We start from the raw sequence: 14,126 nt of genomic DNA on the forward strand, positions 1-14,126 counted from the left end.
CTCTTGACCCTTCTTCCTCAGCTCCTTGTGTGGCTGTCATGTGCTATCAGGTTCATCTTACATGGCTCTTTTCAAAGTTCGAATGACTTTGTGGAGCTCCTAAGTCTTCAGATGAGCCTCACGAATCAGAGAAGCCAATTCTAAACATAACGACTCTGGCCAGGGGTGGGGGAAGCCTATAGTCCCAATTATTGGTGAAAATGAGACAAGAGTTCAGCACTAGCCCAGGCAAAAGAACCAAGTCTCCTCTCAATCAAAACAAAACAAAATCAGAGTCTGCAGGCTTCGGATCTAACCCCGATGCCTTCCAGACCCACAGGAAGCTCTCTGAGACCCAGAAATGTCTCTTCCTGTATGTCTGTGTTCTGAGTCACACCAAACGTGGGGACAGTCATTTCAGAATTGGGGCATCTGTCCCAGCACTAGAAGTACAGGTACTTTCAGTGTGGACTGCTTGTTAAACTGTGATGTTCTCATGTCATTGCCGTCAGTGTTAGCCTTGCTCCAGCACAGCCATGTGAAGACGGTGACACCCACTTGTGCCAGGCCAGTGTTCAGCCTGTATAGGTCCCATCTCATTAGACTCTCAAGACCTTAATAGGGATGGGTCATTATTATCCTTATTTGGCATGTAAAGAAACTATTAACAATTCAATTGCCCCTTTCCAAAACATACTGGAGAACAGGGCTGGTCCAATATGAAAAGCTGGTTAAGTGACAGTGGGCACTGGAGAACCGGGTAGCAGAGGGAGTCTTCGAACCTGCAGTCCTAACGGTCTACACCCACAGAGGAGACGCAACGGTCGCCAACCGTCCCTGGCTCAGGTTTGCTAGTAGCAGCTGATGAGTATGGCTCCTTGTTAACACCTGACAACACACCTGGCTCTGACACAGACTCTGGTCCTTCTTAAAGAGCTGTACAACGGGACTCCATAAATCCTGAGACTATTTCCACGTTGTTTGGCTACCTCTTCACGTAAGGGCAAGAGAGAAGTCCAGTGGATACCCTCTACTAAAAGCGAACAAGCAAACAGGTGCTGAGAAAAAGGCACGTGCTCAACAAGGAGCGAGTGGGTCTAAGGAAAGGCTGCGGTGTACTGTCCCACAGATGCTTTGGCTCCAGGCCGGCCAGAAGCACTGACTCATTGGAGCTGGAAAATACACGGCAACCAGCCCGAGAGTGAAAGAGCTGAGTGGAACAAGGCTATGCTTCATCCCCACATGCCAGCACCCAATTCTCTCATTTGGTCTGATGGGAAAGCAGTCATGTGAAATGCTGGCCTTATGCCAAGATTAAAAACAAAACAAAAGTGACTTCGAGCTAGACACGGTGTCTTTCCTATCTTTCACACCAGCACTCCAAAGGCTGAGGCAGCAGGACTGCAAGTGAGAGGCTGGTATGAGATAAAAAGTAAAACTTTTTCTCAAAAGGGTCCAAAGGGAAAGAAACTAACAAAATAACTACTGGGGGTTATTCGGGCATTCTCAAATTTTGGACTGCCTCTGCCAGAGGTCAACACAGACTAAAGGAAAAGGTACAGATGCAAGTGGAACATGTGGAACTTGGTCCCCTGTAGGCTCCTAACTTCACTCCACCCTCATCTCGGGCAGGTACTTAATGTGCTCAGTCTCTGAAATACAAAGAGTCACAATGCCAGCCTTCAGAGTTGGTACACTCACTGGCTGAGAACATGAAGCACTTAAAGGGCCTAGCATAGTTTTTCCTCTCCCAGGAGCAGGTCCATCTCTGGGGAGACACTGCTAAGTGTGATATTGGTGGGCGGAAGTGCGAGAGCCATCGAGAGGCCAGGGATATTCAACATTCTGCAGTGCAAACCACAGTCCCTATACCAAAGAGCATCCTGCCCCAAAATCACCAGTGCTAAGATTTGGAAATCCTCACCTGGTATGTGGCAAGGACTCACTCAATAAATACAACCTGCAAAATTATCTTCCTATTATAATAAGCCAGTGCAGTTTCTTTATCTCAAGGCTAACCATCATCTGTGAATTAAATAAGAGATAAAAATGCATTACTCACTCTGCTTCTTGTAATAGTGGGCAATAGTTGTGATATTCTGGAGACAGGAAGAGTTAGTTGCTTGGTTGATTCTGGGGAATGCAGTAGTTTTATTAAATAAATCACATAGCAGAGCACCAGAATAGCAGAATACAAAAGCTGAAACAAGAAAATAAAGGGTTGAAATGAAATTGTTTTGCTACAGGCATAATTACAACAGGACTATAAATATTCTCTTCAAGGTAAATAGAACTCGTAATTAACCGCACTTTCCAAAGAGCAGCACAGCACTGACCTCAGGCCAGCTCCGCCGCAGCACCTTCATGCACAGGCTCCAAGCACTTCACTTGCTGGAGAACTGAAGCACCGTGGCAGATGCCACTAGCTCAGCTCCAGCAATGTCAGGTACCCACCCAGCAAACTGCAGCTCCAGGTGCCCCCACCGTGCTGACAGCCAAGAATCCGCCATCATTTAGGACTGGCGTTTCCATAAACCGTGGAACCTGTGCTATTTATGATTACAATGGAATTGGACTACTGGCTCGCTCCTCTGGCAGGGTGACAGCTGATTCAAGCTGCAGGAGGAAAAGGTGGGGTCGTAAGAAGGTCCCCCTCACCCTCCACCCATCTGGGACAAAAGAATCAATTCTGGTCAGAAGTGGGCCATCCAGCTTTTGTTTGCAGGTTGAAAATGAGTATCCAAAAGGGCCCCTTTCACAGGCTCCCTTCTGCCCTCCTTCCCTTCTGAAAATGGCAGCACACCCTAGCTCAAGAACTAGGGCCACCAAGTCCCTCTTTCTACTTGCCTGCACCAAGGAAGCGCCTGTCAAAAGGCATGTGGCAGGGAAAAAGAGAAGCCATGGTTGGTAGGCTGCCTCTTATGCGCTCTCTCAGCCCCGCATAAGGCCTGTCAAGTCCTTAAAAGACAAGCAGTGTGGTTGGGAGCCACAGCAGCCATGTCAATTTTCTGCTGAGCAGAGTTTTGGGGAACAGCGGCAAGCTGAAGGCAGGGTAACACAGCCACAGGACCCTCCCTACTGTTTCCATAAGGACAAAGTCACATGATAAAACTACAGGATTCAGCGGCTTGTAGTATACTTATATTGCTGTAAAACCATCAACGTATCACCACTATCTAATTCTTTAATATTTTCATCACCTCAAAACAAACTATGGACCCTTCAAGCAATTACTGCTCATTACCCATCACTTAGCAACTGCTAATTTGCTGTGTCTGTGGACCTGCCTATCCTGGACATGAAACATCAAGGGCACCATATAACTGGTCGACTACTTCTTTCACTTAGTATGTTTTCAAGGTTTACCTCCATCGTAGAATCTATCAGTAGCTGTCTGTTCTTACCACTGACCTCTGGCTGTCCTGGGACTCTGAAGACCAGACTGACCCCAAATTTACATGGCTCCTCCTGCTTCTGCCTCCAGAGTGCTGCGATCCATGTAAGCCATCATGCAAGGAACTTCTTAGAACTGAATAACATCCCATTACTGGGACACACCAAATTTTGCTTATCCAAGTCAGTGGCTAATGGGCATTTGGGTGTGTCTATCTTTTGGTCACTATGAACAGTGTTATGGACATTCTCTTTGGTGCGCACACTTTAGAGTTTAAATGCTGGGTCATGTGACAGAGCTGTTTAATTCTTAGAGGCACTGTCATACTGCTTTTGATGGCAGCTGCATTCTTATAGACCACAGATGTACTAGTTTCAACTTCTCCACGACCTTGCCTACAGTTGTTAGTCTATACCTAATAAAAACAATACCCGCCCTAGTAAGGAAGAAGTGATAAAAGTGTGTTTATTGTAGAATATTATTTTCCAATGTGTTGCTTTTGTTTATGTTACATTTGATTAACTGTGAAGCTGTGATTCTTTGTCTGTCTAAAACACCTGATGGTCCTGATAAAGAGCTGATGGCCAATAGTGAGGCAGGAGCAAGGATAGGCGGGACTGGCAGGCAGAGAGGATAAGTAGAAGGAGAAATCTAAGAACAGCGAGAACGAGCAGCAAGAGAACAAGGAGAGGAGGACATCAGGGGCCAACCACCCACCTACACAGCAGCCACAGAGAAAGAAGCAAGGAAAGGTGTACAGAAATAGAGAAAGGTAAAAGCTCAGAGACAAAAGGTAGTCAGGATAATTTAAGAAAAGCTGGCAAGAAACAAACCAAGCTAAGGCTGAGGAATTACACATGAGAATAAGTCTCCATGTGTGATTTATCTGGGAGCTGGATGGGGGGGGGGGGTCCCTCAAAAAGCCAAAAGAGTAAAAATCACATATTTGTTCATTTTAGTCAGTTTTCTCTGTTTAGCCCAGGTTGTCATGAAACTCACAAGGTAGACCAGGTTGGCCTTGAACTCCCAGAAGTCTGCCTGCCTCTGCCTGCCCAGTGCTGGATTTAAAGGTCAGGACAGACCCTCGCTATGGTATTGATTTGCATTTCCCTAATAATTTTTGATCCTAAACATTTTCCCATGTGCTTATTGTCCATTTATTTTATAGATTCTTTAGGAAAATGTCTGTTCAAGTTCTTTGCCCAGTTTTTATCTGAGTGGCTTATCCTCATTGTCAGGTATAGGTATTCCTTATTTACTCTGAGGGGAGGAAGACCTGGGAGGCAGGTTTAACACGGGGACTCTCAGTGCCCGGGCAGGGGTCGCGTGCTGCTCTGCAGTGTCACTGCATCTGTTACCCATCTCAGTGCCTGTCCTGTCTCACTGTATGGAAACAAATGCCTTCAGTTTCCTTTGCTGAACTAAGACCCTGCCATGGGTAGGGGCTGTGCATTAGAAACACGTAGTGTCAAGTGCCTTTCCCACAGTAAGAGTGGGTCATACTGGGTGTTCCTGAGGCCTTCTATCCTACCAGAGAGAACGCATAAAAACAAGGATAATGACGAGAACTATAGGTCTAGGTCCAATAAGATAAGGGAAAAATAACCACAGATAATTTCGCTAAACTATGTATCTCTTTTCAAATTGACTTTGTGGGCAATTTTCATTCTTAATTAATTTTAAATCTAATTAGTTTGTATTCCATAAAAAATCTGTAGTTTTCAGAGGACATAGGAAAGAACGTCAAATAAATCATTACGAAGTCATTTGCCTTCTCAAACACTAATAGAAACTACAAACTAGAAATCCAGGCATGGAAGTTCATGTCTCTAATCTCAGGAGTTTGGAGGCTCACTTAGGAGCACTGCTGTAAATTCAAGGTCAGGCTGGACCACAGAGTGAAACTGTCTCCAAAACAAAACCACAAACAAAACCAAAACACGGCTGGGCGATGGTGGCGCATCCTTTAATCCCACTCGGGAGGCAGAGGTTGGCGGATCTCTGTGAGTTCGAGACCAGCCTGGTCTACAGAGCTAGTTCCAGGACAGGCTCCAAAGCCACAGAGAAACCCTGTCTCGAAAAACCAAAAAAAAAAAAAGAAAAAAAAAAAAAAAAAAAAAAAAAAAAAAAAAAAAAAAAAAACCAAAACACGGGAAACCTACAAAATGAAGCCAGGAAAATTCTGAGTGCAAGGTTACACAGCAAGAGAGCAATACCCTGTCTCCAACAAAAACAAAAGCAAACAAACAAATAAAAAAACCCAAAAACCCAAAACCAAAACAAACCCTGCAAACCACTTCACACATCTTTGATGCCTGGTAAATATCTGATCTTGGGCTTCATTTGTTTACTTTCATCTTCTTTATTTCTTTAGGTCTTTGAGACAAGGATTCTCTGTGTAGTTTTGAACTCTAGTAGGCACTGAACTTGTAGACATGAGCCTGCCCCACCTCTTGAGTGCTGGGATTAAAGGTGAGAACCCCATGACCAGCGTTAGGCTTCACTTTTACAAACAGTTCTTTCAGTCCAGCACAATCTCTATCAGAGCTGCAACTGCAGACCACAGCTAAAATACTAGATGGGGCGAAAACTGCTAAACCTGAAAGTGGACTTGCTTGGACTTGAGTCATTCACTCTGCATTATGCGAGATTTCAGTCCAAGTTTCCTCCTATTCTGCCAACAGCTGACTGAAATTCTAGGAAAATAATACACATACAATTTGATTCCTACCCCACCCTCTTATTCCCCGCCACACACTCCTCCATTAGACTATGAGACAATCACAAACCAGTTTGATATGGGCCTGCCCACAGAATGTCTAAAAGGAGTTTCTGATGCCGGACAACTGGAAAGTATGACCCTCCCAGGTCCCTAGGGACACTAGTGCCACTGTGTGAAACAGGATGGATATAGCAGCTAGAGAAGCAGTGACAAGCCAAAACTCTGGAGTTTCCAACTATTCCCACAAGCATGAATACTGTGAACATAAACACACGCTAGTGGGAACAAGGCGGGAAAAACAGATGTGGATGATGTCGAGTAAAGCATGAGCCTCACCTGCGCCAGAGAAAAAATGTACAGACCCCAGTGAGGCAACCACAGTACAAGGAAAGCCGTCAGGACACTCCGGAAGATGACGGCCATGCTCTCAGCAATGACCTGCACACAGAGAGGAAATATAAAAAGTCATCACACACACAAAACTCAGCATGGTGGTTACCCTGGTAGAGAGGATGGGGCATCCACAATAATGCTGTATTTCTTGGGATAGGTGGGCAGTTCACTCATCTTTAGTATGGAGGCTGGAGAGATGTCTCAGAAGTTAAATGCACTGACTTCTCTTCCAAAGGACCCGGGTCCAGTTCCCTGGACACATATAGTGGCTCACAACTGTCTGTAATTCCAGCTCCAGATCTAATCCCCTCTTATGGCCTCCAAAAGAACCAGGTGCCCGGCTAGTACACAGACACAAAGGTAAGCAAAACACCCATACACATAAAATTAAGTAAAAAATAAATAGACTGCACTTCCAGACATGGTGGCACACAACTTTAATCCCAGCACTTGGAAGGCACAGGCAGGTGGATCTCTGTCAATTCCAGGCCAGCCAGGGCTACAAAGTGAGACCCTGTCTCAAAAACAAATAGTCAATAAAGACTAACAACCCACACTTTCTCTTACTGCCCACATTTCCTATTCACAAGAGGGTCACTGACCTTGAGCTTAACAAACATGTGTGCTTGTGCCAAGACCCAGAAAGGCTCTCCCAGAAGCTCCAGCACTGCTGAGAGACCGAAGAACGCCACTCCAGCTCCGTAGTGGGGCACCACATCTGGATCGGGCACTTCAAGCAACTGCAACCAGACCCAGCCCAGGAGTAAGGACCAAAATATACCCAGGGGGACACTAGAAGAATAGAAAAGATGTTATTTAATACACAAAGTTTTGTCTTAAGTATAAAAACCTATTAAAATAATAACACTGAATGAAAGCAACCATCATCATAAAAATAATCTCCACAATAAGAAGCTGTTAGTGGGAAGTAGTCATCACCTACATGCCTGGCACTATGACTGAACCCTTCATCTCACTGGCACTCCACAGTGATCCTCAGTCATTACCCCCATTTAGAAGGAAACTGAGCCTGAAAGGGACCCGTGACTTGGCCAAGAACAAACACAGGACCCAATCGTGATCTAACGCCAAAACCTACACTACACCCACTGGTTTAGACTATGTCAAGGAGAAAAGTTTTCAGAAAAGCCTGTTTGTTGCCTATGCTTAGAATGGCAACTGACATTATACAATCTTGCACCCCAAATAACCAATAGTCCCTAGCATGGCACCCATTTCATGTGTGTATCACAGGGCACACAGTTGGCAGTCATCTTGCCAATCAAATGGACACTTGCCAGCCCTTCTGACAGGCACTTCTGTGAGGCAGCAGTTATGCAAGAGTGGCATTGGGAAACACCTCCGCCACCAGCCTCCGGCGGGGATCTAACTAAAGAAACCATTTTAATTTTCAGCTGACATACTTGTCTACAAGAACATTCTAAAGAATGGAAGAAAGGTGTAAAGAAGCCTTACCAGACTTTTTAATACTAAAAAAGTAGTTGCTAAAAGCTCAAAAGAAACCACAGGGCAAAAAGATTAGGAATAAAAAAAGTGGAGCAGGAAGCCAGCCCCCTTGCTACTGGAGAGCAGACCAAGTAAGCAGTATCTCCAACCAGACTCCCTTCCTGCTGCTAAACTAGTGCCCAAAACCCAGTTTGGAGACAGTTAGCTCTGTCATTTCACTAGGCACTCTTGGCATGTGTGTTCTTAAAACTCGTCGTTTCTAAAGCACAACTCACGTTAGCCACAGGAGGTTGAGGGTCTGCCTCCAGTCCCGCTGAGCACCGCCGCTCAGACAGGCTCTTCGGAAGGCCTCCCTGGCCAGGAAGACGGCCGTTGAGTAAAGAAGGGTTAGTCTAGAAAGCAAATGTAGAAATTGGTAAGGCCTCCAAATAGTTTTTAATTTTTTATTGGAAGACTCTTTAAGATTTTTCTAGTAAACGAAACAAAAAAAGACACTGGTCATAAACCAATGGTGAGTCTGGTGGCCCAAACTTGTGATTCCAACTATATGGGAAGCTGAGACAGGAAGACAAGTTCAAGGCCTGCTGGGCTACAGAATGAGTTCAAGGCCAGCCTGAACAACTTAGTGAGACCCTATCTCAAAATAAAAAGTAAAAAGGAGACTAGGGATGTGGCCCAGTGGTACAGCACTTGCCTAGCATGTGCAGAGCACCTCAGAAAAGACAAACTCCCAAACCCCACACCAGATGGGGATATAGAGCACAAAGTCTCTTACAAGACCCCCACCAGTCTGAGCCACATGGCAATCAGCGTTAGGACCCACACGAGGTACACTTGACTGTGTGTGCCTACAGCTACATCTGAGACAGAAAGCGCTGCAGTGACCTGAGAGCCTGCAGCCTATGGCTGTGGGTAGAGGTATGGACCTGGTCATAAGGAGGAAAAGACAAGCTTATCAGCCCACATAGCAAGGGGATCTCCTGGTGACACTGGAGTCTCTGTGAAAGAAGCAGAGGTTCCGTCACACGGAGGCGCTAGCCAAAGAGTTTTAGGGCAAACAGCAGTGCAGGCAGCCGTTAGGTGCTGCTGCAACCTCCACTCAGGAGGATTTGCCTGAGTTCCTTGCAGGTGGCCAGCACCTGGGTCAGTCTTCCTGAGCCCAGAGAAAAGCAGCTGTGGAGGTGCACCCTGCTCCCCAGTAGCCCACCCACATTGCAGATGAAGAGCCAAAGCCACACCTTAAACAGTGAAGATGTCAGGGCAGGCACCTGACATCTGGAGGAGAATGCATGGGAGAAACCTCTGATCCCTCTTCCTTTCTGCTTTTTAAATGCATATCTCAGCGACTCCTCTCTGCTTCAGCTCAGCCTCAGGACACTATGAACCCCACCTAGTACAAAGCTAAGCTTGGGAACTGCCATTAGGCTCTTTGGTTGGTAAATACCAGGAAATTCTGTATGGAACATACTGTTTGTTGTCTTGTTTACCAGGAGATGAAGAAACACCTGAGAAGCTGAGCGATTCCAAGGACATCATTTCATTTGTCTTTGTGTCACTTGTGAAGACAAAATAAGTGTGGGTGTCCTTGAGCAGAGAAGAAACAAGCTGGGTCTAAGACAGAACAGTTCGCTTTCCATAGAACCAATCACAAGGATTCAGGCTCTGATCCTAGCTACCCTATCTCAACTCTAAAAGCACTGAGGCGGAAGCGAAGGGGGCTGGCTGTTCCAGCCCTGCAATTATGAAGCACATCCTCACGAACTACAGAACTCCTGCTTCCTGTGTTGTCAGCAGGACAAGAACACTGGATTATACCTGAGACAAGGTTTGCAATGAATTACTCCCACTCTCTCCTGGCTTCTAAGAGCAGAGAAACCGGAAGAGCTGGGGGAGAAATGTGCATTTGGAGGTTGCTAATGGAAAACCCTGCATGGGTCCATTAAACACAGCAGGACCCGCTCATCCCCCACCCTGCACTTCTCTTCAGCCCACTGCTAAAACACACGGCTACTGGGAAAGGTATGATTCTAAAATCTGAGGGTGGCACACGGGTACAGTCTGAAAAAAACTGTGAATCGTGACAAGAGTTGCGGACAGTGCCAGGGTGCCTTCCTCTTACCTGACATTCACTATGCCCACGATCTCCTTAGACAGGAAGCGAAGGATAAATGCATTCAAGACAAAAGTGATTAATCGAAACAATACCTGTAAGAAAACACAGGTGTGTTACGTTTAGAGTGTTGACTTCACTGAAGGGAGGACTGTGGAGCTGTCCTTCCCAAGGTGATCTGACATCACAGGCAGCTCTGCTATGGAGACTCATCTCTAACATCCTTACCTCACTTGGTTTCTGTGAAGGGTAATTCCTTAGAGGCTCTTGCCATCCTGAGCAGGGAGCAAAGAACCCAGGAAGGAATATGGGAGTCTCCCTTATTCACTAAGGAGATAAGAGAGGCCGGGCATACTCAATCTTCAGGCTCAAAGTCAAGGAGACAGAGGGAGAACTGCAATAGTGGTTCACATTTATCCAGGGCCCTAGCTAAACCTCCAGACACATCCAGCCTACAGCCAGTGGGCCACTTGCGTCCCAGATAGTTATGGTGGACACCCAACACATTTCCGGATGACAATGTCAAAAGACCAGACATGCCCAAATCCTATTTAGAAACTGAACACACTAAAGCGGCTGCAGAGTATGGTAGACTCACAAAAAATCTGGGATCTAATTTCTTCTTCTCTGCCTGGCGAGATCTAGAGATTCCAAAGATATTTAATCTCTTTAAAATTTGATTTTCTTAGTTACACAGGAAACACTATGTTTATTGAATGCTTACCCCTTTCCAGAAAGGAGTTGATGCATCTTTTAAATAACAATTGTAGTAATAAGATAACATGAAACGGGAATGGGAAAACATCATCTAGCTATTGTCATTTAACACAGACACATCCTAAGACTTTCAAATCTGTCCATTAAAGCCAGGCAGGGCAGTGGTGGCGCCTGCCTTTAATCCCAGCACTGGAGAGACAGAGGCAGATGAATCTCTGAGTTTGAGGCCAGCTTGGTCTACAGGGCAAGTTCCAGGACAGACAGCCAAGGCTACACAGAGAAACCCTGTCCTGAAAAGCCAAAAATAAATAAATAATAAATGAAATGAAAACAAAGAAAGAAGAAAGTCATCTAAATAAAGAGTCCTTCCCATGAGATATAGGAAAACAAAGACCCTACAATTAAATGAGGCTCCCAAATGGAGCTGCTGAATAGGATGAAAGACTCACTCATGCTCTCTCCTCCCAGTCACAAATGACAAATCACTTCAGTGCTAAGCATGCTCAAGGTTACCCATAGAAGATTCGATCAGTGGAGACTAGAGGACTACCATGGTCTGAAAATGTTTGGGCCATTAACACTCTAGGCCATTCCTACCAGTGTTACCAGTGTCAAGAATATAACCATGTTTATGGGGTCAGTCATAGGTGATCTTCTCTGTCTGACAGAAGCTCTGAAGCCTCTTAAAAACATGTAGGTTCATATATACATGTCAAATTCTGCACTCAGTGCTGGTGGTGGGGAACCAATTCGTAGTCTTATTAAAGTACTCAGCTGAGTCTCAACCCATCACTCAGCTTTAAATGCATGCATCATCTTCTAAATTTTACAAGCTTCAATTTCCTCTGTCAAATGAGGCTAAATATCTGTCTCATAAGGTTGATTACAAGACTAAAATAAGATTATGGAAGTGAAAGCATTTTTAGTGTATAAAGGCAATAAAAACAATGTGGTCACTAGCTCAGAATTAAGACTCACAAATTACAAAATAAAATGCTGCTGCAAAGCTACCTTAAGTATCGGCATTATAACTTAAGGAAGCATAAAGGACTGAACTAAAACAATCCAAGAATATATTATATAACTATTCGAAAAAATCCATATTTACAGTTATAAAGCCCATCATTTTGTACAATAATATATGCTGATTACAATTTTTTTTGAGACAGGAGCTCAGTTGGCCTTGAACTCACAGAGAACCACTTGGCCCCACCTTCTGAGTGCTGGGATTAAAGACCCCCCCCACACACACACACCTAAGCCAAGTAATTCTTATCTTAGAAGCAGTCCTCTAACCTGTCTAACTCAGCCAGGTTCTCTTTCCTAACCTATTTGTGCTAAGATAATGGTGAAGGGCAATTCTGGACTTCTGCGCAATTGGATTGACAAACTGGAGAATGAGCGCAATGGGAAAAATGAGGAACTTGACTTAGAAAACCTGCCTAATTGGACAGAATCTTTTTTTTTAAATATTTATTTATTATGCATACAATATTCTGTCTGTGTGTATGTCTGCAGACCAGAAGAGGGCACCAGACCTCATTACAGATGGTTGTGAGCCACCATGTGGTTGCCAGGAATTGAACTCAGGACCTTTGGAAGAGCAGGCAATGCTCTTAACCACTGAGCCATCTCTCCAGCCCCAGAAAGAATCTTTATATACTACTCGGATCAGCGGTTCTCAACCTTCCTAAAGCAATGACCTTTTAATATAGTTCTCATGTTGTAGTGACCCCCCAACCATAACATTATTTTCGTTGCCACTTCAAAATTGTAATCTTGTTACTGTTATGAATCCCAATGTAAATATTATTTTAAGATAGCGGATCACAACCCATTGGTTGAGAAACGCTGATTTGGATGAACTGGCAAGTGTCATCTGGGGAAAAAAAAGGACAAAAATGTCTGTCAAGGACACACAGAAGAGGCAGTTTATTAAGTGCACACTAAGATACAGGTGCTGTGCTAAGTGTGTTTATTCAAATGATCCCAAGCAATACTTGCAAATTGCTTTCTGAATTAGATACTATTACTCTCATTCTGTCACTAAGTAGCTAAGGCTCCGGGGCTGAAGTGATTTATCCTGTCTTAGCTAGGCCATATGGTCTCTCTAAACAGTGCGAATCAGCGTTTGCTGAACAGTGTTTGATAACCAAGAAGGGCACACACAGGAAATGAACCCCTTAAAGTAAGATACTTGAGCCTAAGAAGCCTCTGTCTTTCCCATTGGATTAAACTGTGTCCTACGGCTACATGGAAATGCAATCTTCAGAAAGAAAATGACAAGTTTGCAGTCATTCCGCCAAGACTCAGACCGCGGTCTACCGACTGCTAACCCGGCGCCCCTCCCCGCCGCCGTGGACTCCCGGGGAACCGGGTAGCGCGGGAAACCAGGACAGCCTCCCCGCGAGGCGCTGAAGTTAGCGCAGCAGAGTACCTGCAGCAGGAGACTCGAGGAGGCCAGCCGGGCTGCCTGGCCCAGCACCTCCTGGCTACCCATAGCCTCAGTGCCACCGCTCAGAGGAGGAACCGCGCCTTCCGCCCGCTCCGTCGCGGGAAGACGACGTCACGAACAGGCGCGCTCCTGATTGGGGTATTGACGCGGGGGCGGAGCACAAGAAGCTGCGCGCCCGAATATCTTGTGATCCTGTGTCTTATTCGCTTTTTGCTTTTTGTTTTGTTTTGGTTTGGTTTTTCTTTCTTTTCTTTCCTTTTCTTTTTTCCTTCTTTTTGTTATTATTGTTGTTTTGAGAGTATGTTTAACTTTGGACCCTATAGTCCATGTTGGCCTAGAACTCGCAGCCGTGACCCAGGCCTAACTGCTGTCTTTTGGTTTGTGTGTTGATTTATTTTTTTTTGTTGTTGTTTTTGTTTTTCCTTTCTATAGGATTTCGTTATGTAGCTTTGGCTAGCCAGGAACTCGATATGTAGACCAGGCTTGCCTCTAACTCAGTGATACACCTGCCTCTGCCTCCCAAGTACAGGGATTCCAGCTCTTATTTGAAATAAGGTCTTGCTGTGTGGCCAAAGCTGTCCTAGAATTCACTTACAGAGTCTAAGATGGCCTTGAACTCCTGATCCTCCTCTCTCGAGCTCCCAGGAGATGAGAATACAGGAATAGACCACCACACCAAGCTGGCATCTTCTTTGTTGAGTTTTGTTTTTCTAATTAAATATTTATTTTTGTATAGTGTAGGTGTGTGTATATCAGAGAACAGCTCTCGGGAGTCAGTTATATCCACCTTTTGCATGGGTTCTGGGATCAAACTCAGATCGGCAAACTTACAGGACAAGCACTTAACTTGCTGAGCCAATTTTGTGGCCTGTTTATGTCCTTCCCAGCC

At 45.1% G+C, this 14,126-nt stretch overlaps 1 protein-coding gene across 1 annotated transcript in view; it reads right to left on the minus strand.

Annotated features, from left to right (window-relative positions):
* The window catches only part of Rft1 (RFT1 homolog), a 40,138-nt gene extending 26,809 nt beyond the window's left edge, over positions 1–13,329 (minus strand). Inside the window, exons 1-6 of the mRNA XM_050158071.1 lie at positions 13,220–13,329; positions 10,075–10,160; positions 8,231–8,347; positions 7,091–7,280; positions 6,432–6,533; positions 2,042–2,179 (exon numbers count right to left, since the gene is read on the minus strand). Of these exons, the coding sequence (XP_050014028.1) occupies positions 2,042–2,179; positions 6,432–6,533; positions 7,091–7,280; positions 8,231–8,347; positions 10,075–10,160; positions 13,220–13,282 (696 nt within the window). The 5' untranslated portion in view covers positions 13,283–13,329. The remainder of the gene's footprint in view (positions 1–2,041; positions 2,180–6,431; positions 6,534–7,090; positions 7,281–8,230; positions 8,348–10,074; positions 10,161–13,219) is intronic.
* Positions 13,330–14,126: the final 797 nt, after the last annotated feature.

The sequence above is a fragment of the Alexandromys fortis genome, unplaced genomic scaffold (genome assembly GCF_014885135.2).
Source record: "Alexandromys fortis isolate MF-2015 unplaced genomic scaffold, M_Fortis_MF-2015_v1.1 scaffold_106, whole genome shotgun sequence".
NCBI classification, from domain to species: Eukaryota; Metazoa; Chordata; class Mammalia; order Rodentia; family Cricetidae; genus Alexandromys; species Alexandromys fortis.